The 27897-nt window shown below is 45.2% G+C and overlaps 1 protein-coding gene across 1 annotated transcript in view; it reads left to right on the top strand.

Annotated features, from left to right (window-relative positions):
* Nucleotides 1-27897, top strand: part of KCNH1 (potassium voltage-gated channel subfamily H member 1) — a 421111-nt gene that overhangs the window by 157721 nt on the left and 235493 nt on the right. The window contains exon 7 of the mRNA XM_052653941.1: nucleotides 26479-26908. Coding sequence (XP_052509901.1) covers nucleotides 26479-26908 — 430 coding nt within the window. The remainder of the gene's footprint in view (nucleotides 1-26478; nucleotides 26909-27897) is intronic.

A 27897-nucleotide genomic window follows, 5' to 3' on the forward strand; every position in this document is an offset into this window, starting at 1 on the left:
GTGCTAATTGTATCGTTACTGAAATCAACAGCATAAACCTGGAGCACCGCATTCATTGGTCGGATACTCTTCTCACCACTTATTCAACTAGCATTTGTGAAATCTTCAAGGAGGCACTGTGGGAGGTGGAAAGGGAGCAGAAAGCATGGGTCCTGCCCTCAGTCTTGCTGTCCTGTTGGGAGAGAGAACACACTGGGATGTAGCAATTGGGAACAGTGTTTGTTTGTTTGTCTTTTAAGCTATAGTCAAACTACAAAGCAAAAGAGTGATCTGTTTGGATTGTGGTCACACAGGGAAGACTCCTAGGAGAAGGTGAGCCTAGAGCTTGGGTCTTGAAGAAATTGCTCATGATGCTGACAATAGCCTTTGTGCACCAGTACTGAATCGAATCTTGGAGACTGAGTTTTGGGTGAAATAAAAAAGAAGAGTTTTATTGCTTTGCCAGGCAAAGGGTAACACAGTGGGCTCGTGCCCTCAAAAACTATGTGTCCCAACCCCAGGGTATTTGATGAGGAATTTTATAGCAATGGTTCAAGGGCAGGGCTGCTGTAAGGATCAGGGTGTATGTAGGACCTGCATTCCTTTAATTTGACCTCAAGTGGTCTCCTAATGAGCCTCTGTGGTTCCTTTAACCCAGTCTCGGGTGGTCTTCTCTGGGTTGAGGAATGCTAACATCCTCCATTTTGGGGGGGCTCAGGTGGTAAAGAATCTGCCTGAAATGCAGGAGACCCGGGTTCCATTCCTGGGTCAGGAAGATCCCCTGGAGAAGGGAATGGCAACCCACTCCAGTATTCTTGCCTGGAGAATTCCATGAACAGAGGAGCCTGGCAGACTATAGTCCATAGGGCCACAAAGAGTCAGACACATAAGCTACACGGTTGTACACATATTTGTATACAACTTTTCTTACTGTGTCATAAACATTTTTCTGCAAGTCATCATAATTATAATTTGAATGAGCTTGTATTTGTGTAGTGCTTTAAAAATGTAGAAATGCCTTATATCCATTGTTTTATCACAACAACCCATGTGATAAGAGGGAGACTTGGTGATTGAGTGACAAGTTCAAGGTCATACAGATATCGCAAGTCAGAATTTCTGATCCCAGATCCCTTATTCATTTTATTTTACAATTGTTCTACTGATAATTGTATAATTTTCCAAAGTTAATGTAAATTATTTCTATTCTTTTACTTAGTCCATTGTTACATATATCGGTTGCCCCATTTCTTCCCTTTGACCAGTAGTGTCAATTATATGACTTATTTTGTCTTTTATTTATTTTAAGGGGGAGAATTTAGATTTGTTTTAAATTTGATTCAGAATTCCAGTAGTATGAATAGGGTAGGGATTGAACTGTAGGTAGGGAGCATAATAGGCGGTACAGGGGTAAAAAATTCTGCTTCCCAATGCAGGAGACATAGGTTTGATACCTGGGTTGGGAAGATCCCCTGGAGAAGGGAATGGCAACCCACTCCAGTATTCTTGCCTGGAAAATTCCATGGACAGAGGAACCTGGTGGGCTACAGTCCATGGGGTCACCAAGAGTTGGATGCAACTGAATGACTGAGGACTCACGCACACGTACACACTGGTGGTCTCACCCTTGTTCAGCAGCTGCCTCCTCAGAGACTGATCTAATTTCTGAAGTCCTTTTGTGGTTATTTGTGGGGTTCCTATTAGCACCGGGCACAGGGCCAGGTAGATTCTGAAACTGCCAGGGCACTTGCCGTCAGGAAGCTAAGTCACGTATAGGAGGCAAGGGGACAGGTAAGCTGGCTGTGATAGTGCGCATGGTGAGTCAGTGGGGGTGCCATCTGGATGCTTGGCAGCAGGCCGCCTTGGCTGGGAGCTCAGGGAAGAGTCTTACGATGAAGGACTAGTTGCGAGTTGACCAGGCGAAGAGGCATAAGAAGAGGACAGTGGGAGGGCACGTCATTCCAGGCAAGGGGACCGGTCTACGTGACAGGTAGGTGGTAAGACAGACCTGGCACACCTGACGAATTCAAGTTGTTTGGGGTGGCTGGACTAGTGGTAGAGAACCTGCCTGCCAGCGAAGAGACAATAGAGACACGGGCTCGATTTCTGGGTGGGGAAGATCCCCTGGAGGAGGTCATGGCAACCCACTCCAGTGTTCTTGCCTGGAGACCCCATGGACAGAAGAGCCTGGCAGGCTGCCGTCCACAGGGTCGCAAAGAATTGGACATGACTGAAGCGACTTAGCAGGCGTGTGCACAGCATAGCTGGAGTGTAGGTGTGTGAGAAGGTGGGGAGAGAGAAGGCAGGAGGGTCAGGTAAGGGACAGATGGCCAAGGCCTTGTGTGCCCCATTGGGGAGCACAGACTATATGTCATGAGGGTGTTAAAAAGCCTGAGCTGGAGAGACATGTGACCAGAATTGCCTTTCAGAGAGAACAGGGGAGTTGCGGCGTGGAGAAGGAGTTGTGTCGGGGTGAGCTTGGAGGCACGGGACCAGTTAGGGCAGCTGGGGCAGCAGTCCAGCGGCAGAGGCCATGTCGGTGAGGATGGAGAAAGCCGGGCTGGTTCCAGAGGCAGGTAGGGGCACAGTTAATAGAACTGTACAACTGCTTGTCCGCGGGGAATGAGAGACAAGGAGGATCCAAACAAAGATAACATCCGGCGTTCTAAAATGAAGGATTTTTGCATTTGAGATATTTTTCCATCTATTAGTGTCCAGTTAACAGATTATTGGTAAGTAATCTTTGTAACAGATTATTGGTAAGTAATCTTGATATATTTTGAGGGTAGTACATTCTCAAAGAGGCAGTCAGTTTAGAATACCAATACATGGATATTTGTGCAACAGAATGATTTGATAAAAACAGTATAAGATGGTAGAAATGGGTGGGTCAGATTCAGTCAGAGAGCCTTGGATGGATCCAGGCTGAGGATATGGTAGGGTTTTAGCCATAACGTGTCATGTGCGTGCTTGCTGAGGCACTCAGTTGTGTCCGACCCTTTGCGGCCCCATGGACTGTAGCCCGCCAGGCTCTTCTGCCTATGGAGTTTTCCAGGCAAGAATACTGGACTGAGTTGCCATTTCCTAATCTAGGGGATCTTCCCGACCCAGGAATCAAACTTACATCTCCTGCATTGGCAGGTGGATTCTTTGCCACTGTGCCACCTGGGAAGCACAACTTATCATACTCCTCAATAGCTGATTGTTTGCTTATTCATTCAGGAATCAATTACTGTGTGTCTGCCATGTGCTGGAACTGTGCTGGATGCCTCAGAGATACGTCTAGGTGCTACTTTCTGTAGCTAAGAAAGAGTGTATATATGTAATAGGAGGTCAAGATAGATAGCAAAACGTTAGGGCATGGTGAATGTAGTAATAATGGTACCAAATGCTGTGGGAATTCAATGAGAAAAGATTGATTATATAGAGTGGGTGGGGAAGGGGGTAGATTCAGACCAGGCTTCCTTAAAGAGGTGTTGTTTGAGCTGGTTTTTATTGAGAAAGGGTGAAAGTTTTAGTCACGTGGCTGAGAATAGTCCAGGTGGGGAATAAAACACAAATCTGGGGACCTGGTACTCCTTTGTTTATTCTGAGATCTGCCTGTCGGGTTGAAGTGGAGGCCCCAGAGAAGGCAGTGCTCTGTATCCTGCAGCTCAGGCTGGCTCAGGATCATTAAAGCCAGGAGTGCCCCAGTGGCTGTCTGCTTCCCAAACGGGTGTCCTATTTTGCTCCTGAGTGAAGCAAATGGAAAAGGATTTACAATTCTTAAATGTAGTTTTGCCTCCAGGTTTTCACCAGGGAGGGGCAGGTCATCTTGCCTCCCTTGGGCAGACTGGTCTGCACCCAGGCCTCTAGGATCGGCAGGTATCCTGGGCTACTTTCTGGCCCAGGGCTCCCTAATTCCTCCAGGAAAAGTACAAGCCCTGCCTCAAGCCCCCAGGACCTGCTCCCACACCATGGGGAGTTATAAAGTCTGACCTTCGTGGTGCGATTCTTCTAAAACATTTCCAGTGATTAAATGAAAACCACAAAGGATAATGTTTGTGGAAATATGTTATAAATTCTTAAGGGCTTGGTGGATGAAATGTATTCATCCACTCAACCAATCATTACTGAGAGCCTGCTGCTGTGTTCCACAGGCTAATGATATAGCAGAGCCCCTTAGCATTGTGTTTACCTTCTAGTACAGGGAGCGGAGGAGGCAGCCAATAAATGAACGTAAAGCCTAGAGTATGTTAAATGCAAAGCCTATAAAGTACTACTCTATTCCTACTCTGTATCTGTGGTTTTGTTTTCAATATTTTCAGATGCCCGTGGTCAACTGTGGTCCAAAAATATTAAATGGAAAATTCCAGTAATGGTGGTTTTTAAGTTCTGAATTGTGCACTGTTCTGAGGAGTGTGATGAAATCTCATGCCATCCTGCTATGTTTCACCCAGAACATGAATCATCCCTTGGTCCAGAATATCCTACCTGCTATTCACTTAGTAGCCAGCTCGGTTAGGAGACAGCTTGTCATAGCATCATGGTACCCTAGTGCTTGTGCTCACGAAACCCTTATTTTACTTAATATCGGCCCAAAGCACAAGAGCAGTGATGCTGGCATTTTGGTTAATTTCTAAACTGCCTGATTAAACTTTATCATAGGTATGTATGTATAGGAAAAAATACAGTACATATACAGTTGACCTTTGATCAACACGGATTTGAACTGTGTCTTGCTGTATCGTCCTGCCAACTACAGCAGTTGTCTTGCTGTATCTCACTGCTTGCTGAACTCAGGGTAGACAAGGAGTGAGTGGGAAGCTGGAAGAAAACTCAAGGGGCTGCAGGAACTGCAGACATGTTTATTCTCTCCTCACTGGCACTAGCAGCCTTAGCAGCCACAGACATGCTGTATTCTCTTGTGGTTGACCCAGCGGACACAGCCATAATGCAGCCTCAAGGGCTTTCCAGGTGGAGCTTATATATGTTTTCAGAACAAAAGTGGCCCGTGGCCAAAAAGTACATCGTGAGATGCACGCGCAGTGCTCTGAGTGCTCTCAGCTGTTGCATCACCATGTATTTACCGCACGTGGGTTGAGAGTGAGAGGCCGTGGGCGAGAGCGCCTGACAGTGCCATCTTGACTCATTTTCTCTTCCCCTACATACTCAATAGGTCTACTTACATGCAGATTTTGAAAAATAGGTACTACGGTACTACCCAATCTACAGACTTCCCTCGTGGCTCAGATGGTAAAGAATCCACCCAGTGCGGGAGACCCTGGTTTGATCCCTGGGTCAGGAAGAGCCTCTGGAGAAGGGAATAGCAACCCACTCCAGTATTCCTGCCTGGACAATTCCATGGACTAGAGGAGCCTGGTGGGCTACAGTCCATGGGGTCACAAAGAGTCAGACATGATAGAGCAAATAACACACCACCTAATCTGCAGTCGGTTGGACCCACCAATGTGGCACTGTGGGTACGGAAGGCCGACCATAAAGATACACACAGATTTCCGACTGTACGGGGGATTAGCACCCCCAACCCCTGTGTTGTTTAAGGGTCGACTGAATAGGGTTTGGTACTGTCTGCAGTTTTAGGCGTTCACCAGGGGTCCTGGAGTGTATCCTCACAGATAAGGAGGAACTGCTATAAATGCTTTGGAGAAACATGAAGCAGAAGGAGATAGGATGCGTTAGAGACAGAGGTAGGTCTGAGGTTTCCGGGGTCTAGGGAGGGGAGACTGGGGAGTCCTTGCTTCACAGACACCGTGCAGTGAGCACTTCCTGCACCTTTGTTTTCTTGCCTGTAAGAAGCTGGGTGTGGGCTGTGATCCTTGGGATCCCCTCCTGATCCAAAGAGCTGTTATCCCAGCACTCTGGAGCAAGGCTTATGTCCCGCATTTAGATATGGGCCATTTAGTGGTCCCACCCTTTGGCAGCTTCGTTTGGCCATCTGCTTTCTGGGCCGGAGAACCATGGCTCTGTTCACTTTCCTGGAGGCTTTTGCAGCTGAAACTCTGTTCTGTATAAATATGGCACTGTGTCCTATCACCAGGGAGGGATTTAAATTATCATCTGTAAATGCATCGTGACTTTAAATATCGTCTCTAAATAATATCACCAGTGCCACCAGCGCTCACTTGTGGAGCTTTTGATTTTAACTTTCCAAAAGATGTCCCTGCGAATTGTTTTGCTGTAGCCTCAGTATAGCTCTGTGAACCAGCTGAGCTGTGTGCATACGTGTCTCATGTCCGACTCTTTGAGACCCTATGGACTGTAGCCCACCAGGCTCCTCTGTCAGTGGCATTCTGCAGGCAAGAATACTGGAGTGGATTCCTGGGTTGCCATGCCCTCCTCTAGGGGATCTTCCTGACCCAGGGGTTGAACCCATGTCTCTCATGTCTTCTGCATTGCCAGGTGGGTTCTTTACCACTAGTGCCACCTGGAAACCCTAGAAGACCTGCAAAGTGGCCCCAGCTTGTCCCCTGGCCTTTGGGTCTTTTCCCCTCTCTGGGCATCAGTGGCCTTGGTGAAGTGATTTGAAGAGTAAACTGCATCTAAAGAACAGAAGCCAGCTTCCCGTCCCTGGGCCTGCAATGTATGGGGAACCCTTATTTAAGCAGTCTCCAGGGATCGTGGGCTTTTCTGGTTGCTCACACAGTAAAGAATCCACCTGCAACGTGGGAGACCTGGGTTCGATCCCTGGGTTGGGAAGATCCCCTGGAGAAGGGAACAGCTACCCACTCCAGTATTCTGGTCTGGAGAATTCCATGGACAGAGGAGCCTGGCAGCCTGTAGTCTATGGGATCGCAAAGAATCAGACATGACTGAGCGACTTTCATGTAAGGATCATGCATAAGGTACTACCCTGGGTAGTCCTGAGATGCCATCATTTCTGTCTGCAGGTCATCTTTTACGAGCCCAGAGTCCTCAGTCTATACAAATGCAGCCGGTTTCAATTCTAAGCTTTTTCATGTCATTAGTCTTAAGGAAGGAACATCATCTCTTTATTCTACCACTGCTTTTGTTTTTCATTTCTTAATTCTGCTACTTGCTATGTGTACTCACAGCCTTCTCACCGCTTGTAGAGATGACAGTCATCACTCCTACAGTAGCCAGGCTGTCTTTGGGGGAGGACTTCCTGAGTAGAAAGAGGAAAGGAGTATGCTGGTTGTGTCTTGGAACGGCCACAGAAGAGGTTGATTTTATTGCTTGTTTTTGAAATCTGATTGTAACTCATCACCCTCCTGGCTGCTTGCCCATCAGTTAATTCATTTTGAAAAATCCATACCTTTATATGTAACAGGGAAAATTATACTGTTTATCCTATAGGATCGTTACAGGAGTCAAGTGAGTTAATACATGTAAGACTAAGAATTAGAACTGCTTGGCATACTGCAAATGCTTCATAAATTATTGTGGTTATTATTTGCTATGACTTAGCGGGATGGGGTTGACAGGTTGGGGTCTATACACTACTTTTTCATTAAAATAAACTTCTAAGTGGCATATTTGTTATTTTAATGATTTCTAATCATTGTAGTCACAGTACCAGATCTCGTAAAGAGCATTTAAAATACAAATACCTAGGTGTAAATGACAGTTCTGTTAGTTTTCCAAATATCCCTGGGCTTTCATATTCTTATTGGGTATGTGGCCCAGCATCTCATTGTGGCTATTCTCTTGCTGTTTTTACACCCCCTGCCTGACCAGTCCCCGCTTCACCTGTACCCTACTCACACAAACGTGCTTGCCCCTGGCCCAGCTAGTGATTGTTCTAATCCTTAGGCCAAAACAGCTCCACCTGCTAGTTTATTAAAGGGAAGCATTTGCCCTTGTGATGGTTATTAACCTGAGGGGCTGTGAGGGACGTGCCCCAGATGGTTTCCCTGGTAACTGATGAGCCAGCCTGACGTCACCTCCCCCTGTAAATGGTAGCCTAAGGTGCCACCCTGTTCTGCGGACTGCCTGCTGTGTGTGGTGGGGTGTCGCTCCAGGACCTTTTGCTTCAGCTGAGTAAGAGCCCCTTGTCCAATAATCCACTGATGTCTCTGTTGTGGTCTCTGGGCTTCTTCTTTGGTCTTGACGCTGGGCCGTTACAAGGCTTGCTGGCCTGTGGGTTGCAGCCCAATATCAGGTGAGGCTGACTTTCAATTACCCCTGCAGCTCTGCGAGTCCAGAAGCACAAGGCTGGGACCCCCTGCCTCTTTCCTTAATCTTATACCCTCGACTGTTTAAGATACTTGACTGCTTGTTTGCAACTTTTCAGAGAGAGAGTATTAGTTTCCCTCTTTATTGATTCCCACCTAGTGGTGACTTCTTTCTGACATTTCCAGATCCTTTCTTTCCTTTTAACCCAGGTCAAATAGTTTCTCCCCTTCGTGTTTCTCTTACACTTTTGGCTGAATTTTTACAGCTGAAGGAAAGCAAGGTGACCATTTTTTGAGTAACAACAACAACTAATACTTTTTTTTTTGGCTGCGTTGGGTCTCCGTTGCTGCGCGTAGGCTTTCTCTAGTTGGGCGAGCAGGGGCTGCCCGTTAGTTGTGGTGTGTGGGCTTCTCATTGCAGTGGTGTTTCTTGCGGAGCACGGGCTCTGGGTCTGTGGGCTCTGTAGTTGTGGCGCACGGGGTTAGCTGTGCTGCAACGTGTAGGATCTTAGTTTGGGGGCCAGGGATCATACTATGGGTTCCCCTACATTGGCAGGTGGATTTTTAACCCCTGAACCACCAGGGAAGTCCCAACAACTATAACTTTCTGTGAGCATTAATCCTGTGAAAATGCATTTCCTATGCTTTACAGGTGAATAAATGAAGCTCAGAGAGGTTGGGTAGACTACCAGGGTCATATTTAGTAAGAGTGTGCCAGAGGCAGGACGTGGGTCCAAGCCCGAGGTCTACATGTGGCTCTGGGTGTGCAAGGGCCTCCTCTAGGTAGTTTTTATTTTCCTGTAATGAGAAGACAATTTCTTTTCTCTATGGCTTGTTATTCCCCAAAGTTGTAGTTACCGATTAGTGTAACCACACAGAATGGTGATTACTTACCTCCACCTGCTTCCAGAAAGTTTGGAACTCTGAATTTACCAGAAGCCTCTTAAAGGAGCCATAACTTTTCCTTACATTATTCCTACAGAGACTTCCTCTCAGAGGGCCAGAAGGTAGTCGAGGGAAGCTCTGTGTATGGCAGTTGCTTCCCACGATGGAAGAGTCTAGAATGATCCCGTCACCACTCACTGCTGAGGCTGTAAGGAGGAACAGCCCTTGAGGGTTTTCAATCTATTTGTGATTGAGTTCAAACCATGAACAATATTGAAAGGGAAGCATGGACCCTCCTTCTAGCCAAAACGGAATTCTTATTACCTTCAACCTAGGAATCTCCGAAGTTAGGGCCACACTATCTTCCCTAGGGTCTGTTTCCCCCGTCCCGTTCTCTGTGTCCGTGTATTGGTCACACTGAGAAGTGTCCTGAGGCTAAGCCCACCTCGTAGCCTGCTCCAGGGACCCTGCTCTGAGTTCCCCTTGTGGTCCTTCAGAAGTGTGCCCACCAGCTTATGTAGCTCCTCAGAGGATGCTCTGATCCCGGGGATTTTGCTGCCCCGTGCAGGTGAGCTCGATCCTGAGCACTGGGAATACTTCACAGCTGCCCCAGTTCTCGCAGATTCGGCCCGGCTGTGTGGGCTGTTGGCCTGCAGTTTGCTCTGCCAGCTCCCCAAACCTGGGGAACCTTGCCTACCTCCAGAATAGCTGCATGAGTCTTCTGTCCTCACCACCCTGGTGGAGGTCTCTCTAGGCTGTACCCCACATTCCCAGTGCTTGACACGAGGCTACACAGTTGGGGGCTACTTTATAGCTTCTGGGGGCTTCCACCTTCTTACCTGAAGCTTGGTTTGGAGTGAGGATGAAAATGACATGGGTCATGTTTGGGGAGGGAAGGTGTCTTTTAAGCTGAATTAGACTCCTCAGGAAATTATCTGCACCTCTGCTCTGCGTGAATTAGAGGGTTGTTACCCATGGTCACGAGGCCCCAACCAGGCCCTCACATGTTACCAGTTAATGTGATGCTTTCATAGTATCAGCCCTGTTTCATGTTGAGAGCTCTGGCCAGGCAGTGATAAGTGAACCGGTGCCCTATTCAGGCCCCAGTGCTGAAGACTCCTACAGACATGACCCTCCTGTAAGCCACGGGGATTTTCACCTGCACCATTGATTTGACTTAAACTCTCTGATAATTTAAATCAGCCTAAAGCAGATTGAAGGCTTGGCTAGTTCTGCATCAGTGTTAGAATTGCAGACATGATTTTTTTTTTTTTTTTTTTTTTGCCTGCTTCATAGGAGAGAAAGTACAGTCTAGGATATCTGGGCTACTTGGGTTCATTTCACTTCCCTGGTAGGGGAAAACCTGAGATTACTATTCTGAGAAAGAGACCTGGCTTGATAAAACCGAATTCTGTACACTATATTCTTTGGATTTTATTTGGCCAGTGATAGAGTTCCATTTTCAAAGCCTCTAGAGAGGAAAAGAGCCTCATGGTATAATATCACAATTAAATACACAGTTTATTTTATAGTTTGAATTGCAAACAAAAGGAGAGTGGATAGTTTTAAGTGAAATTTTTATACTTCCTTTGTTTTCTAAGGAGACTGCAGCTGTGTCTTTTGGGTGCATTCTTGGATTAAACCAATGAAAGGTTTCAAGCTCTCCCATTTCGGGCTAAAAGCTCCCCTACACTTGGTAACCACATCCTCCCCCTGAGTATGGTCAACACAACTGTTAAGTGAACTAGGAAAAACGTCCCTTTATGCATGGCTACCAGACTTGTGCTTGTTCAGTCTTCACAGTGGCAGCTAGCTTATGTTTGCTGCTGCATTGCAGTCACGCGGGCTGTTTTTCTCTGTGGTCTGACTGTAGACAATGTGAGGGCAGGTGACGGTGTCTTCTCTGCTTCTGTATCACTGGTCGTTCTGGGCTGTGTCTTCCTATACTAGGTTTTCAGGAAGTGCCTGCTGAGTCAGCTGAGACGAAAGTAAAATGTTGAAGTGATAAAAGGGAAGCAAATTACATTTAAGCTTCAGGGAGTAACTTCCGATGAGATCTGGGAAGCCAGTTTATTCCATTATGCAGTTGAAATGAATCTGCAGAGTGGTGGGACTATCTTGAAATATTTATTTTTGAAGTCATCTCTGTTTTAAAGACAACAGACAAATCAAGCTCTGTTAATAAAGTAGTAAATCCTTAAAACAGACTGCTAGGCCGCCTCCTTCAAGTAAGTCTCATTGTGAGTTTCCATTTGATAAACATTTATCGACCATCTGTGAGGAACCAGAACTCTAAAAATGGGAAATTAAAGGTGGAGTCTCTAAAGCAGAGGGATAAAAGCATAATCTTGGGAGTTGGTTGATCAGGATGCAGATTCTAGCTCTGCTACTTTCTGTGTCATTCTAGACAAACGATTTTATCAGTTTCTTCATCTGTAAATTGGGTGTATAATATACCTACCTCTCAGAGTGATGAGGATTAAGTGAGATAATGCTTGTAAAGTCCTTATTGTGTCTGGCATTTAGTAAGTACTCAATAAAATTGCTATTTTAATTAAAATAATTAACTGTTACTTCCATGGAAGGTGTGTTTCTTGATCCCAAGGGCCTGACAGCCTAATATAAAGACCATGTGACCTTCATACCCGGGATATTTGGTACTTACTGACCCGCTGGGAGTGACTGGGGGCAGGAGGAGAAGGGGGCAATAGAGGATGAGATGGCTGGATGGCATCACCGACTCCATGGATGTGAGTGTGAGTGAACTCCGTGAGTTGGTGATGGACAGGGAGGCCTGATGTGCTGCAATTCATGGGGTCGCAAAGAGTCGGACACGACTGAGCAACTGAACTGACCCCTGTCTGGAGCATGTTTCTCTTAGGTGCCTGGTGGCTCACGTTCTCACCTCCCCTGGTCATTACTTAAATGCCGAGATTTCAGTGACGTTTTCCCTCACAGTCCCACTTAACACTCTGCCAGCCCCACTTCCCTGCACGCCTTATCTATTTCCTGCTTAATTTTTCATCTTCCTGTCATATAACATACCATTTCTTTTGGCTTATTATCTCAGTTCCACGGGGTAAAGATGTTGGTCTGGTCCATCTGTGATCTATTATCAGTGTTTGAAACCGTGTTTGCTTTATGGAAGATGCTCAGTAAGTATTTACTGGAAGAGTGAACCGAGGAACAGTCATGGGAGTCTAGTGCGCGGCATGCTGAGCTCTGCCTGTGGGTATTAGCAAAGGCATCAGGGGAGAGACGGCTTTGTGCTATGTCTTAGACTGGCAGTTCTCAACCTTTCTCCTGTTAAGACCCTGTATGGATCAAGGTCCTACAGAGAGACAGTCAGTAGGGTTTGTATATGTTATAAATAAATATTATCTGTATAATTAGCATTATGGTAGTTATGGAGGCTGAGAAGCCCCAAGTCCACCCTCGGTAAGATGGAGACCCGGGAGAGGCAGTGGTTACGTTCCAGTCTGAGAGCGGAAGCCTGGTGTCCCAGCTTGAAAGCAGTCAGCACGAAGTTGCCCATATCTAACTTTCTGTTCCATGCAGGCCTTCGGTGGACTGGGTGAGGCTACCCACACTAGGGAGGGTGATCTGCTCTCCTCAGTCTGTTGATTCAAATGTTAATCTCACTTCAGAAACACCCTCATAGCCGCACCCAGAATAATGTTGAACCAAATATCGGGGCACCTGTGTCCCAGTCAAGTGGACACAGAAAATTCACCAGTAGACACAGAAAATGAACATAAGCAGTGGATTAGGTTCCTGTGCATGACTTCAGATCCACAGTGTCTAGGTTGTTGCCATGTCTATATTCTTTTTCCCACAGGTCAAGAAAGAACATTGGAATTCAGATGACAGTGATGTCATTGGGGTAAATTTGAACTAGAATTATTTTAAAAGATAAACTACTTTTACACTTGATAGGTCAGAATTTTAGTAATATGTGACTCATCCTGCCACATGGGTATTGAGGAATGTCCTTAAGGATGGGCAGGGATCTGCCAAGCAGACAACCAGGAGAACAGTGCTTGGGGCAGACGGAAGAGCATGTGTGAAGATGTGAGGGCACAGAGTGATTGTGGAACCACAAATAATCCGATATGATGGAAGCAGGGGGTGCCTGGGAGGGAAGCAGCGAGTGACGAAGCTGTCCAAGACGACATTACAAAGGCCTTTGTTTGCTAAACTAATGGAATTTTATTCAGAAGGCGGTGAAAGCCATTGAATGGGTCTAAGCAGTGTTGGGTCATATTTTAAATTTTACTTTTAATTTTTATAATTTAATCTTTAAAAATTTAAGGTAAACAAAAATTCATATGGAATAGCATTCAAAATGATATTACAATGAAGAATCTCCCTTCTTGGGATCATCCATGTCTCTAGTATCTTATGTATATTCTAGTACCTATGTTCATTCTAATATCTTGTTATATGAAGAGACAAGAAAATATTTTTCTATTCTTATCCAAGTGGCAGTAAATTATGCACTGGAATACTGATACACCTTAACGTCACCCTTCTAAAAAGAATGTTCTAGTTAAGAAAAGTTTGCATAGGCAGCAAAGATGATGATATTTAGTTTTTCACTTGGGAGACTGTGTACGTTAGGCACATTCTCCAAGTTGGGAAATAGGAGCTGGGCTGAGGGTTAGACGTGGCAGGCTGAGGAAGCTGTGGGATAGCCCAGTGACATGTCCATAGAGGGTCTTAGGGTCAGGAGAAATGTCTGGTTTGGAAAGATGGATATAAAGCATGTTGTTCTTGCCTGGAGAATCCCAGGGACAGGGGAGCCTGGTGGGCTGCTGTCCATGGGGTTAACGTGGAGTTGGACATGACTGGAGCGACTTAGCAGCAGCAGTATATAGGTAGTGGTTAAAGCTACATTAATGGATGCAGCTTCCCAGAGAAAGGAGTATATTGGAAAGAGAAGAAGACCAAGAACAGTGCCTTGCTTTGTATTGAGAGAACCGAGGGAGGGGAGTCCATCTCATATGGTGGTAGGAGTGAGGGCTCAAGGATGTTGTGTGCTCAGAGTTTTGGGCACAGCTAGGAGAACACTTGGCGGCTTTGCTGCCTCAAGCTTTGTGGCAGAACTGGTGCTGTGAGTGTATCACTGCTGTTGCTGTTGGATGTGGATTCAAAATGTGCAGTGTTGACCTGACCATCAGTGGACCATGGGTATCAATTCCAGAACCACTTCTGCCTCTGGGACCTGGGTGATGCTGCCATGCTCTTGCAAAAGGGGCCCTGCACAGTTCCTCCATGGGATGCCATCCAGCGACTGGGATGGGTGTCTCTGATGGGGAGGTTCTCGGTCATGTGCTCACACGTTGGCTGCAGAAGGAAGGTTTATGGTGTTGTCAGCTTCTAGGTGGGAGAGGAGGTCTACTTTGTAAGGTGGTGACTCCCTAAACATAGACAGACAGTGTGGACCCTGTGTGGCCATGAAGAATGTCACATGCCCATTACAGGTGACAGACGCTGAAGATATGACAATTAGAAGGTGATTGGTGACCACTGAGACAGTAGTTTCTGGGTAGAGTGAGTGGACTTTTGAGTACAGTGGGTTGAGAAATGACTAGGAAAGGAGGAATCTGAGCCATTGTGTGTTGATTATGGTTTCAGGAGAGAAAGAGTGGGGAGGTATATAGAACTTGAAACAGTAGTATGATTATTTTTTAACAGAAATGAGTCTATGAAAGGGAGATTTGAAGATGAAGGAAGGGAATAGAGAGAGAAGGGTAAGTAGTTGAGGCGGTGGGGTTCCTGAATAGGTGAGGAGTGAGTTTTGATTCAGTGTGGAAGGATGGTGCTGATGCATATGCTCATGTTTGTGAAGGAGGAATGTGGATGAGAATCGATACTAACGACCCCTGCTCTGTCTGTAAATGGGGAGGTGATGTTGGCTGAGAATAAGAAGGCACGGGTCAGGTGGGATCTTGAAAAGAGTAGTGAAGATTTGGAATAGCTGTTGATGGGAAGGAGAGTGTTGTTAGAGGAAGAGGAAAAGGACAGGTCCCAGCTGAGAATGGAGATAGTAGCCCAGTGTCTGCTGTTGAATCTATATGGTGCTGCATTTTGTAGGGCAAGTGTGATAGGAAGGCAAGGAGAGAGAGAGATGGTGAGGGTTGTGGGAGGGGGGTACTTGAAATGATGTCACAGGGTCTAGTGAAATGGGAAAGGAAGTGAAATCTGGAGAGTTGATGGTTGGGGGAAAAAAGATGGGGATAGAGATATCAAAGAAAAGCCCAAGAGCAGGCTGGATGGGATAAAGGGAAGGATGAAAGGAATGGAAATATGTATAGTCCTTGTGTTGAGTGCTGGTGTGTAAGCTTTCAGAGATGAAGCGGTTCCCAGTCATAACCAGGCGCAGGATATGGAGAGGAAGTGAACGTCACTGGAATAGAGAGGTCGGACTGTTGAATGATTTTTTTCCCCTTGAACATTAAGATTCCCTTGTTGATAGCAGGAGATGGGCTGTGGCCAGGTAATGAAGAGGAGGGACTGAGAATTTGATAAATGGGAGAGTAAATGAAAGACGAAGCCCAAGTTCTGGCATATTTGTAACCATTCAATAGATGTTAACTATCAGTAATCAGATAACAGTAATGGTATTGCTGAAGGGCACAAATTTTTTTTTTTATGGGGGTGTGGTAGTTTCAGGGGATCTTTATTAAGTGGGTTTTTTTGTTTGTTTATTTTCTGGTACATGAATCTTGAAGGGGAGCTTCTTTTTCTTTTCTTTTCTTTTTTTTTTTTTTTTTGAGTGTCAAACAACTCTTATTTGGAACATGAAGTGTGGAGTTTGAAACTCCCTGCTCCAAACTCCAAGATGGGAAAAAGCAAGGTGCTTGTGAGAGCCAGTGTCAACTAAAGCAGGAAGGTGGTGGGAACAATCCATGAAGACACTGAGGCTGGGAATTTTCTACATATCATGACAGGTTCCCAGATGACTCAGAGACCTTTAGTGAATGAGACCTTTAGCTGGAGGAAGGTGCAGGAGAAGAGTAGTGATGGGTAATGTGGGGTTGAAAACAATTTTAAAAAATCAAGTGTAACTGCAGAATTTCCTCTGGATGCTGTGTGTCACCACATAGACTTGGAAGCCTGGGGACACTTTTCAAGAATGTGAAAGACAGAGTTGTTCTTTTCAATAACACAATGTCATCAGTCTGTGAGAGGGTTACTTTTTGTGTGTATGACAGAAAAAATAAAATGATGAAAAAGCCGAAAACTGGTGAATTTGGCTAGTTGAGGAAGCAAAGTGGAGCTGGAATTAACAGAATGGTTTCTTTAGTCCTGGCAAATAGGCAAAGCTTGCTTGTGCACAAGTGAACCTGATAATTGCCAAATGTCTACTTCAATCTGAGTTGCGTCAAAATCACTACAGCTGAGATTACTGAGATTGCAGATGCTTTCCTTCCAGTCATACATGTTGGCCTTCAGTGATGAGGCTTACCAGCCTTTCTCAGTGGCCTTTGGCCGTGTGCATTCAACCTGAAATTCTTGGGTCTTCACAACATTAAGATTTTGATAAAGAACTCTCTGGAACTATTTGGAATGAGAGGTAGGATTTCTGCTATAAGAAATCCCGGGGGCGGGGGGGGGAGGGGGGGGGAGTACCCAGGGAGATGTGATTGGCTCCCAAATGGTGCTGTCATGTTTTAGCATACTATTTTTTTTTTTTTAAGTTTGGAATATTCTCTCTAGCTAATCCACTGAGCTTCAGGCAAATAAGAAAAAACAACAAATTAGTAGCTTGAAATGCTTTTAAACAGCTAAAATTCCAGCTGTTAGGGCAATAGTGAGCTAATGCAAAACTGTGTAACAGGCCATCCGTGTGCACACAGATAACGCAATGAGGAAAGTCTTACTTTATATGGTTCCAGAGGCTCCTGAAAATAAATTCTCTCCTAAGCCAAACTCTTCAATTCAGTTTAGAAAATATTTGAGACCCTCTCTGAGAAGGTGCTGGCTTTAAAGCTTGTATAGATATATTAGTTTTCTAGGGCTGCTGTGACAAATTACCAAGAACTCAATAGAGCAGAAATTTATTCTCTCCCAGTTCTGAAGGCTAGAAATCTAAAATCAAGGTGTCAGCAGGGCCATGCTCTTTTTGAGGCTCTAGAAAAGAATCTGTTCCATGCCTTTCTCTTCACTTCTGGTGTTGCCAGTCATCCTTGACATTCCTTGGCTTGAAGACCTAGCATTCCAACCTCTGTGTTCATAGTCACGTGAGTCTTTCTATCTGTCTGATGAGGACACTGCTGCTGCTAAGTCGCTTCAGTCGTGTCCGGCTCTGTGTGACCCCATAGATGGCAGCCCACCAGGCTCTACCATCCCTGGGATTCTCCAGGCAAGAACACTGAAGTGGGTTGCCATTTCCTTCTCCAGTGCATGAAAGTGAAAAGTGAAAGCGAAGTCAGTCAATCGTGTCTGACTCTTAGTGATCCCATGGACTGCAGCCTGCCAAGCTCCTCTGTCCATGGGATTTTCCCTAGTCATACTGGATTCAGGGTCTGCCATTTTCCAATATGACCTTATTTTAGCTAAGTATACCTGGAACGATAGCCCTATTTCCACATAAGGTTACATTCCAAGGATTCTGGGAAAGACTTGAATTTAGGGAGGAACATTATTGAACCTAATGTAAGAAGCTTCAAAAATGAGTGACAAGTGGCTTCTATCTTCAGGAAGATGTAGTTCCTGATGTAGCTGGGGAACTGGCTGTAGGAAACTTTAATGCAAAGTGATGGATACAGGATAGTGTGAACACACGGAAGGGTGAGTGGCTGGTTGTGACTTCTGGGAGCTCTGGGAAGGCTGTAGGCTGGAGATCTGGCAGACCTGAAGGATAACTAGTGTACCAGCTGGCAGAAATTGGGAAACTGGGCCCTCTGGGCTGAGGGACCTGTCTGAGCAGGCTCAGAGATGCAAGCGTGTGTCCAGTGTGTGGGATGCTCATGCTGCCTGGAGTGTGGGGCCAGAGGATCGCATGGCCTGTGGGTAGGGCTTGCATGTGACATGGTGGCCACTGGGGAGGGATGGAGCGGAAGGAGGAAGTGCAGGTGGAGCACACAGGAAGTATGAAAAGTGATGGAGCCCGGTAGTTCATCTCCGTGAATGCCTGCCACAGAATTAGATCTTCAAGAGGTAGAAGAGGGTTCAAGCGGAGGCTGAAGGACCATTCCTAAGGGAGCTCTAGAGGACACTGCTGGGCTCAGAGGTGCTGGACGAGACGACTTCTGTGCCGCGTCTCAGCTCCAAGTTCTGTGACTATTAGGTAGAAATATCTCTTCACTAACTGTATTTCTTGGCAAAACTATTAGTCTTTGCCCTGCTTCATTCCTCATTCCAAGGCCAAAAAAATTTGCCTGTTACTCCAGGTGTTTCTTGACTTCCTACTTTTGCATTCCAGTCCCCTATAATGAAAAGGACATCTTTTGGGGGTGTTAGTTCTAAAAGGTCTTGTAGGTCTTCATAAAACCGTTCAACTTCAGTTTCTTCAGTGTTACTGGTTGGGGCATAGACTTGGATTACTGTGATATTGAATGGTTTGCCTTGGAGACGAACAGAGATCATTCTGTCATTTTTGAGCCTGCATCCAAGTACTGCATTTCTGACTCTTTTGTTGACCATGATGGCTACTCCATTCCTTCTGAGGGATTCCTGCCCGCAGTAGTAGATGTAATGGTCATCTGAGTTAAATTCACCCATTCCAGTCCATTTTAGTTCACTGATTCCTAGAATGCTGACGTTGACCCTTGCCATCTCTTGTTTGACCACTTCCAATTTGCCTTGATTCACGGACCTGACATTCCAGGTTCCTATGCAATATTGCTCTTTACAGCATCAGACCTTGCTTCTATCACCAGTCACATCCACAGCTGGGTATTGTTTTTGCTTTGGCTCCATCCGTTCATTCTTTCTGGAGTTATTTCTCCACTGATCTCCAGTAGCATATTGGGCACCTAATGACCTGGGGAGTTCCTCTTTTGGTATCCTATCATTTTGCCTTTTCATACTGTTCATGGGGTTCTCAAGGCAAGAATACTGAAGTGGTTTGCCATTCCCTTCTCCAGTGGACCACATTCTGTCAGACCTCTCCACCATGACCCACCCGTCTTGGGTTGCCCCGCAGGCATGGCTTGGTTTCATTGAGTTAGGCAAGGCTGTGGTCCTAGTGTGATTAGATTGACTAGTTTTCTGTGAGTATGGTTTTAGTGTGTCTGCCCTCTGATGCCCTCTTGCAACACCTACCATCTTACTTGGGTTTCTCTTACCTTGGGCGTGGGGTATCTCTTCACGGCTGCTCCAGCAAAGCACAGCCACTGCTCCTTACCTTGGATGAGGGGTATCTCCTCCCGCTGCCCTTCCTGACCTTCAACATGGGATGGCTCCTCTAGGCCCTCCTGTGCCTGCGAAGCTCCTCGGGTTGCTTCTCCCAGCCACCGGCCCTGGCCTCGGGCGTGGGTGGCTCCTGCCAGCTGCTGCCCCTGGCCTCAGGCTGGCTCCTCAGGGTCACCTCCCCTGGCCTCGGGTATGAGGTGGCTTCTCCTGGCCACCCCCGACATCGGACGCAGGGTGTCTCCTCCTGGCCACCACTGACCTCGGACGCAGGGTAGCTCCTCCCGGCCGCCACCACTGACCTCAGACGCACGGTAGCTCCTCCCGGCCGCTGCCACTGACCTCGGACGCAGGGTAGCTCCTCTTGGCTGTTCCTGCGCCGTCGCAGCCTGGCACTCTAGGCCGCTGCCCCTGACCTCGGATGTGGGGTAGCTCCTCTTGGCCGGCTCGCAGCCGCCTGCGCTTATTGCGCCGGCTCATAACCGCCTGTGCTTACTGCACAAGAGAAGACTCTACGCATGGATATCACCAGATGGTCAACACCAAAATCAGATTGATTATATTCTTTGCAGCCAAAGATGGAGAAGCTCTATACAGTCAACAAAAACAAGACCAGGAGCTGACTGTGGCTCAGATCATGAACTCCTTATTACCAAATTCAGACTCAAAGAAAGACTTTATTTTTGGGGGCTCCAAAATCACTACAGATGGTGACTGCAGCCATGAAATTAAAAGACGCTTACTCCTTGGAAGAAAGGTTATGACCAACCTAGATAGTATATTCAAAAGCAGAGACATTACTTTACCGACTAAGGTCCATCTAGGTAAGGCTATGGTTTTTTCCAGTGGTCATGTATGGATGTGAGAGTTGGACTGTGAAGAAGGCTGAGTGCCAAAGAATTGATGCTTTTGAACTGTGGTGTTGGAGAAGACTCTAGAGAGTCCCTTGGACTGCAAGGAGATCCAACCAGTCCATTCTGAAGGAGATCAGTCCTGGGATTTCTTTGGAAGGAATGATGCTAAAGCTGAAGCTCCAGTACTTTGGCCACCTCATGCAAAGAATTGACTCATTGGAAAAGACTGTGATGCTGGGAGGGATTGGGGGCAGGAGGAGAAGGGGACGACCAAGGATGAGATGGCTGGATGGCATCATGGACTCGATGGACATGAATCTGAGTGAACTCCGGGAGTTGGTGATGGACAGGGAGGCCTGGCGTTCTGCGATTCATGGGGTCGCAAAGAGTCGGACACGACTGAGCAACTGAGCGACTGAACTGAACTGAGGGAAAACCACTAGACCATTCAGGTATGACCTAAATCAAATCCCTTATGATTATACAGTGGAAGTGAGAAATAGATTTAAGGGCCTAGATCTGATAGATAGAGTGCCTGATGAACTATGGAATGAGGTTCATGACATTGTACAGGAGACAGGGATCAAGACCATCCCCGTGGAAAAGAAATGCAAAAAAGCAAAATGACTGTCTGGGGAGGCCTTACAAATAGCTGTGAAAAGAAGAGAGGTGAAAAGGAAAGATATAAGCATCTGAATGCAGAGTTCCAAAGAATAGCAAAAAGAGATAAGAAAGCCTTCTTCAGTGATCAATGCAAAGAAATAGAGGAAAACAACAGAATGGAAAAGACTAGAGATCTCTTCAAGAAAATTAGAGATACCAAGGGAACATTTCATGCAAAGATGGGCTTGATAAAGGACAGAAATGGTATGGACCTAACAGAAGCAGAAGATATTAAGAGGTGGCAAGAATACACAGAAGAACTGTACAAAAAAGATCTTCATGACCCAGATAATCATGATGTGATCACTAATCTAGAGCCAGACATCTTGGAATGTGAAGTCAAGTGGGCCTTAGAAAGCATCACTATGAACAAAGCTAGTGGAGGTGATGGCATTCCAGTTGAGCTATTTCAAATCCTGAAAGATGATGCTGTGAAAGTGCTGCACTCAATATGCCAGCAAGTTTGGAAAACTCAGCAGTGGCCACAGGACTGGAAAAGGTCAGTTTTCATTCCAATCCCAAAGAAAGGCAATGCCAAAGAATGCTCAAACTACTGCACAATTGCACTCATCTCACATGCTAGTAAAGTAATGCTCAAAATTCTCCAAGCCAGGCTTCTGCAATACGTGAACCATGAACTCCCTGATGTTCAAGCTGGTTTTAGAAAAGTCAGAGGAACCAGAGATCAAATTGCCAACATCTGCTGGGTCATGGAAAAAGCAAGAGAGTTCCAGAAAAACATCTATTTCTGCTTTATTGACTATGCCAAAGCCTTGGACTGTGTGGATCCACAATAAACTGTGGAAAATTCTGAAAGAGATGGGAATACCAGACCACCTGGCCTGCCTCTTGAGAAATCTGTATGCAGGTCAGGAAGCAACAGTCAGAACTGGACATGGAACAACAGACTGGTTCCAGATAGGAAAAGGAGTACGTCAAGGCTGTATATTGTCACCCTGCTTATTTAAGTTCTATGCAGATATCATGAGAAACGCTGGACTGGAAGAAGCACAAGCTGGAATCAAGATTGCCGGGAGAAATATCAATAACCTCAGATATGCAGATGACACCACCCTTATGGCAGATAGTGAAGAGGAACTATAAAGCCTCTTAATGAAAGTGAAAGAGGAGGGTGAAAAAGTTGGCCTAAAGCTCAACATTCAGAAAACGAAGATTATGGCATCTGGTCCCATCACTTCATGGCAAATAGATGGGGAAACAGTAGAAATAGTGTCAGACTTTATTTTTTTGGGCTCCAAAATCACTACAGATGGTGACTGCAGCCATGAAATTAAAAGACGCTTACTCCTTGGAAGAAAAGTTATGAGCAACCTAGATAGTATATTCAAAAGCAGAGACATTACTTTGCCGACTAAGGTCCGTCTAGGTAAGGCTATGATTTTTTCCAGTGGTCATGTATGGATGTGAGAGTTGGACTGTGAAGAAGGCTGAGCGCCGAAGAATTGATGCTTTTGAACTGTGGTGTTGGAGAAGACTCTTGAGAGTCCCTTGGACTGCAAGGAGATCCAACCAGTCCATTCTGAAGGAGATCAGTCCTGGGATTTCTTTGGAAGGAATAATGCTAAAGCTGAAGCTCCAGTACTTTGGCCACCTCATGCAAAGAATTGACTCATTGGAAAAGACTGTGATGCTGGGAGGGATTGGGGGCAGGAGGAGAAGGGGACGACTGAGGATGAGATGGCTGGATGGCATCACGGACTCGATGGACATGAGTCTGAGTGAACTCCGGGAGATGGTGATGGACAGGGAGGCCTGGCGTTCTGCGATTCATGGGGTTGCCAAGAGTCGGACATGACTGAGCAACTGAACTGAACTGAACTGTATTTCGCCTCTTATTAGTAATCAGGTTTTTGCTTCCTCTTCTCTTTCTTTCTCTCGAGCATCCTCCACCTGCCAGCCCCTGAAGACCCAATAGTGAGCAAGACAAAGCACCATTTTCCTCTCTTCCTTGTAGCTTTAGCAAAGGATTACAGAGTCAGTTCCCCATAATGTTGCTTGCGTTGAACGTGAGGGAAACATGACAAGGCAATTTTGCCCAGGGTAATGAGTTCTGCTTCAGAGTAGAGCTGCTTTGAAAGACGATTTCAGGAACTTCCTTATGAGGAGGTGGCGAGTAGGTGGCTGCTTACATGTGTTTGATTTCTGAGTCATCAAAAAGGCTTCTTTGCCTCCCAAAATATCTCCTTCATCCAGGCTGTGGGTACTTTTAATTCCACGATTGGAAGCTGATTTCCCTCTGTTAAAATGCAAATACCCTATGGAGAGAGGATATCCATTTACCATCATCAGTCTGTTGCACCTTAATATTAGGATTTTCTCAACCATTTCTCATGGCAGATTTTTGAGAAAAGCACATGGAGGGAAAGGGAGTCTAGGGGATGAATACTGGACATGGCACAGGTAAACTTTGTCAAAGTCAGCAGTTTGGATGAACCGCCTGGCTCTGTAGTCCCTTTTGCCTAGTAAGATCCATTATTATGTATTGGCAGGTGTATGTTGGGCCAAAAATGATTATTTCTGTTGGGAAATTCATGGTTACAAAACCTTCTTTTTTAAGGGCTTCCCAGGTGGTGGTAGTGGTAAAGAATAATCCCTAGGTCGGGAAGATTCCCTGGAGAAGGGAATGGCTACCCGCTCCTCCTCTCCTATGGACAGAGGAGCCTGGCCAGGCTACAGTCCATGGGGTTACAAAGAGTTGGATACGACCAAGCAACTAAAACTTTCAGTTTCACTTCTTTCCCACCCATACTTCAGTGAAATAATTTGTGTGGTAACGTTTTGCCAAGGCTGTGCTGCATATGGTTTGTGTGTTCATTTGCCAGAGAAGGCTAATGATAGCTGCTGTCACAAATACCCCCAGAATTTCAGTGGCTTATATAAGAGGTTCCTTTTTCATTGACATCACGATAGGATTCAAGCTGATTTGGGGGATGCTATATTCCACATAACCTCCAAGGGACTCAGGCCCCTTCCATGCTGTGTCTACCATCTTCAGTTGTTGTTCAGTTGCTAAGTTGTATCCAACTCTTTGTGACCCCATGAGCTGCAGCAGGCTTCCCTGTCCTTCACTATCTGCTGGAATTTGCTCAGACTCATATCCACTGTGTCTCCAGTGGATATAGCCATCTCGTCCTCTCTCACCCCCTTCTCCTCCAGCCCTCTATCTTGCCCAGCATTAGGGTCTTTTCCAATGAATCAGCTCCTTGCATCAGGTAGCTAAAGCATTTATTGGAACTTCAGCATGAGTCCTTCCAGTGAATATTCAGGGTTGATTTCCTTTAGGATTGACTTCTTTGGTCTCCTTGCAATCCAGGGGACTCTCAAGATTCTTCTCCAGCACCACAATTTGAAAGCATCAATTCTTTGGCACTCAGTCTACTTAGTGGTCCAACTCTCACATTCGTACATGACCACTGGAAAAACCATAGCTTTAACTAGATAGACATTTGTCAGCAAAGTGATATCACTGCTTTTTAATACGCTCTCTAGGTTTGTCATGGGCTTCCCTGGTGGCTCAGAGGTTAAAGCATTTGCCTGCAATGCGGGAAACCCGGGTTCAATCCCTGGGTCGGGAAGATCCCCTGGAGAAGGAAATGGCAACCCACTCCAGTATTCTCGCCTGGAGAATCCCCTGGTCAGAGGAGCCTGGTAGGCTACAGTCCACGGGGTTGCAAAGAGTCAGACATGACTGATCGACTTCACTTTCACTTTCTAGGTTTATCATAGCTTTTCTTCCAAGCAGCAAGCATCTTTTAATTTCATGGCTACAGTCACCATCCATAGTGATTTGAGCCCAAGAAAATAAAATCTGTCACTGTTTCTACTTTTTACCTGTTTGTCATGAAGTGATAGGACCAGATACCAGATATGTTAGCTTTTTGAATGTTGAGTACCTGACCTCAAAGAAGGCATGCCCTGGGGAGGAGAGAACTTGTAGAGAAAGTCTTCTTACAGTTAGCTCCTTGGCGTGGGAGTGACACTTTTTACACCTCGAATTCCATTGGCTGGACCTGGTTCCAGAGACCCGCCTAGATGGAAAGAGGCTGGGAAATGTGGTTAGCTGTGTGTCCAGGAGGAGGCAGCCTTGGTGAGTCTGACACAGACTCACCCGGAAACTTCTACGTGTTTTCCTTCTGTCTGCGACATAACCTGACCCTTGAGTGTTGTCATTAACAGTATGGAGGACCAAAGAGGAAACAGTGAACTGGAACCTGTCCAGTGCTTAGAGTAGTGACAAGTCATTCGCTCTGCCTGGCGAAGGGCCTCATTCTGCAGTTAGATTTTTGCTGTGTAAGGGAGACCAAAGTCTTCATTCAAAGAAATGTCTTTATGATGTTTATTTGCTTTTTAATAGAATTTGGGAAATTTTAATGGAAATCTCCTTTCTTTGTACCTTGGAATCATTTTGGAATGGGAGTTTGAGATTTGAATGGTATAGCTTCTGTAATATGTTTCAGCTCCCTTAGGAGATAAGAAAGAGTAAGTTGGCCTATGCAGAAGTTGTATAGCTCTTCCTGTCCATCTCCCGCATTGTCTAGACAGGTGAACTGAGAGGTAACTGCATGGTCCAAATTTACACAGTAAGTTAGTGACCTACCTGGGTGGTAGACCCCATTTTAAAGATTTCTACGCTAGTGTTCCTGCCCTACCACAGTGCTATTCCCTAGAGAATTGTTTGGCGAATAGCCCTGTCCCGGTGGGATTTGAAGGAAGAGGCTTTAAGCAGATGAAATCAGAAGGCTCCTTCTGGTTTTGAGATTCCCTGATTGACTGAGATTCCCTGATTGACTGAGATTAAGTACATTTTGTCTGGCTGTATCCCTGACCTGACTGAAGTGCTGTAACCTTCCAAGAGTTTGTAACTTTCCTGGGAAAACAGAATTTCAGTTCTTTATTCTTTTCAGTTGTTCCTTTATTTTTATCTTAAAAAATTATTTGTTCTTTAAATATGTAATTGTAAAGGTAACAATTTTTAATTGTAGAAGTTAAGTAAATATATGCAAGTGTAACAAAAATATATATGAAATGTAATAAAAATTGCCTGTAATTCTATAACTTGACAGTGTAGCAATTATCCCTGTTAATGTTTTCTGTGTCTTTCCATGTGTGTTTCCTGACCATTTTTCAATAGGAAATAAATATGCAACTCTAAAAATATTTCATATTACTTAATATGAAATATTACACAACCCTTAATACTGTTTTAAAATGAATAGATGGAAAAATGCTCATATTTGTATTTGTATACATATATATAATATAATTAGAATGGAATTCAAATTTTATTTGTCTTATTTTTTATTTTAGCTTTTTATTTGCTTTTTAAAGGATGTTGGAAAAAACTAACGGAAATCTTCCTTCTGTATATGTTGGAATAAAATTTTTATTATATTGTGTTTAAGCATAAAAGTATATATGGGCATTTCTCTATGTCATGACTTATTCTGAAGCAATGTTTTAAGGGTTGCATAATCTAGCGTCTCATGGGATACGTGTGCTGAAGGAAGCCTCTTGGGAGGTGGCGGGACGGAGTTGGTGCTCTCTCTGTTCTCGGCCCTGACCCTGTGCCCCTTTCCTCCCAGGGCATCAGCAGCCTGTTCAGCTCCCTGAAAGTTGTCCGGCTGCTCCGTCTGGGACGAGTGGCCCGGAAGCTGGACCACTACATTGAGTACGGAGCTGCTGTGCTGGTCCTGCTGGTGTGTGTGTTCGGGCTGGCCGCTCACTGGATGGCCTGCATCTGGTACAGCATCGGGGACTATGAGATCTTCGACGAGGACACCAAGACCATCCGCAACAACAGCTGGCTCTACCAGCTGGCCGTGGACACTGGCACCCCTTACCAGTTTAACGGGTCCGGCTCAGGGAAGTGGGAAGGGGGTCCCAGCAAGAATTCCGTCTACATCTCCTCGTTGTATTTCACCATGACCAGCCTCACCAGCGTGGGCTTTGGGAACATCGCGCCATCCACAGACATTGAGAAGATCTTTGCCGTGGCCATCATGATGATTGGCTGTAAGTATCACAGTGGCTGGGCAAGGGGTGGGGCATTAAGTTTGTCCATCCTTTCGGTTAGCTGGAATAGGGCAATGGTTACAGTGCCGTAGGATCGGGGTGTTACGGCTTAAAATAAGGGAGGGTTTTTTGTTTTTAAAGACTAGCTTTATAGTTTTCCTGTTAAACAGTATATATTTACTGCACAGAAATTCAGAAAATAACAAAAGAGCACAAAGTAGAAACTAATGACTAACCATACATAATTCTGTTTCTTAAAATTGCTGTTCACTTTTGGTGTTTCCCTTAGAGATTTTTGTCTATCCATATCTGAACACACAGATAACACATTTTAATATTTAAAATGAGATCATGCTATACATTTTGGCATCCTTCTTGTTCATAGAACCATGAATTGTGGAAGTTTTTCCTCGGCAATTTAAAAATAGCTCTAGATTGCACACTTCAGTGTGGTACTAGAGAAAGGATGCATGAAAACAAAATCAGAAGTATCTCATTAATCTTTTGTATTGATTATATCTAGAAATAGTAATGGTTTTGCTAGAGTGGGTTAAGTAAAATACTCTAGTACAATAGTTTTGTATATATTTTTACTCTTTAATGCGAATCCTAGGAAAATTTTAAATCTTATTTCTATTAAACAGTGCTGAGCTAGATCAATATTTTTGATGTCTGCTTGGTGATTGAGAGATTTTCTAAATCCAAAAGAAAAAAACCTACAGGAATAAACAGCTCCTGTTCAGTTGAGAACTAATGGGGTTTTGGATTAACTTCACTGGACTGAAAAACAGAAACAACCCTAGTTCTCGAGGAAAGTACACTTGGCCCTCTGTGTCCATGCTTTCTGCATCCTCGCATTCAACCAACCATGGATTGAAAATATTAAAAAGAGAAACTTCCAGAAAATTCATGAACCTTAAATTTGCCACATACAGGCAATTATTTACATAGCATTTATATTATGCTAGGTACTATAAGTATCTAGGGAT

The sequence above is a fragment of the Budorcas taxicolor genome, chromosome 16 (assembly GCF_023091745.1).
Source record: "Budorcas taxicolor isolate Tak-1 chromosome 16, Takin1.1, whole genome shotgun sequence".
In the NCBI taxonomy this organism is placed as follows: domain Eukaryota; kingdom Metazoa; phylum Chordata; class Mammalia; order Artiodactyla; family Bovidae; genus Budorcas; species Budorcas taxicolor.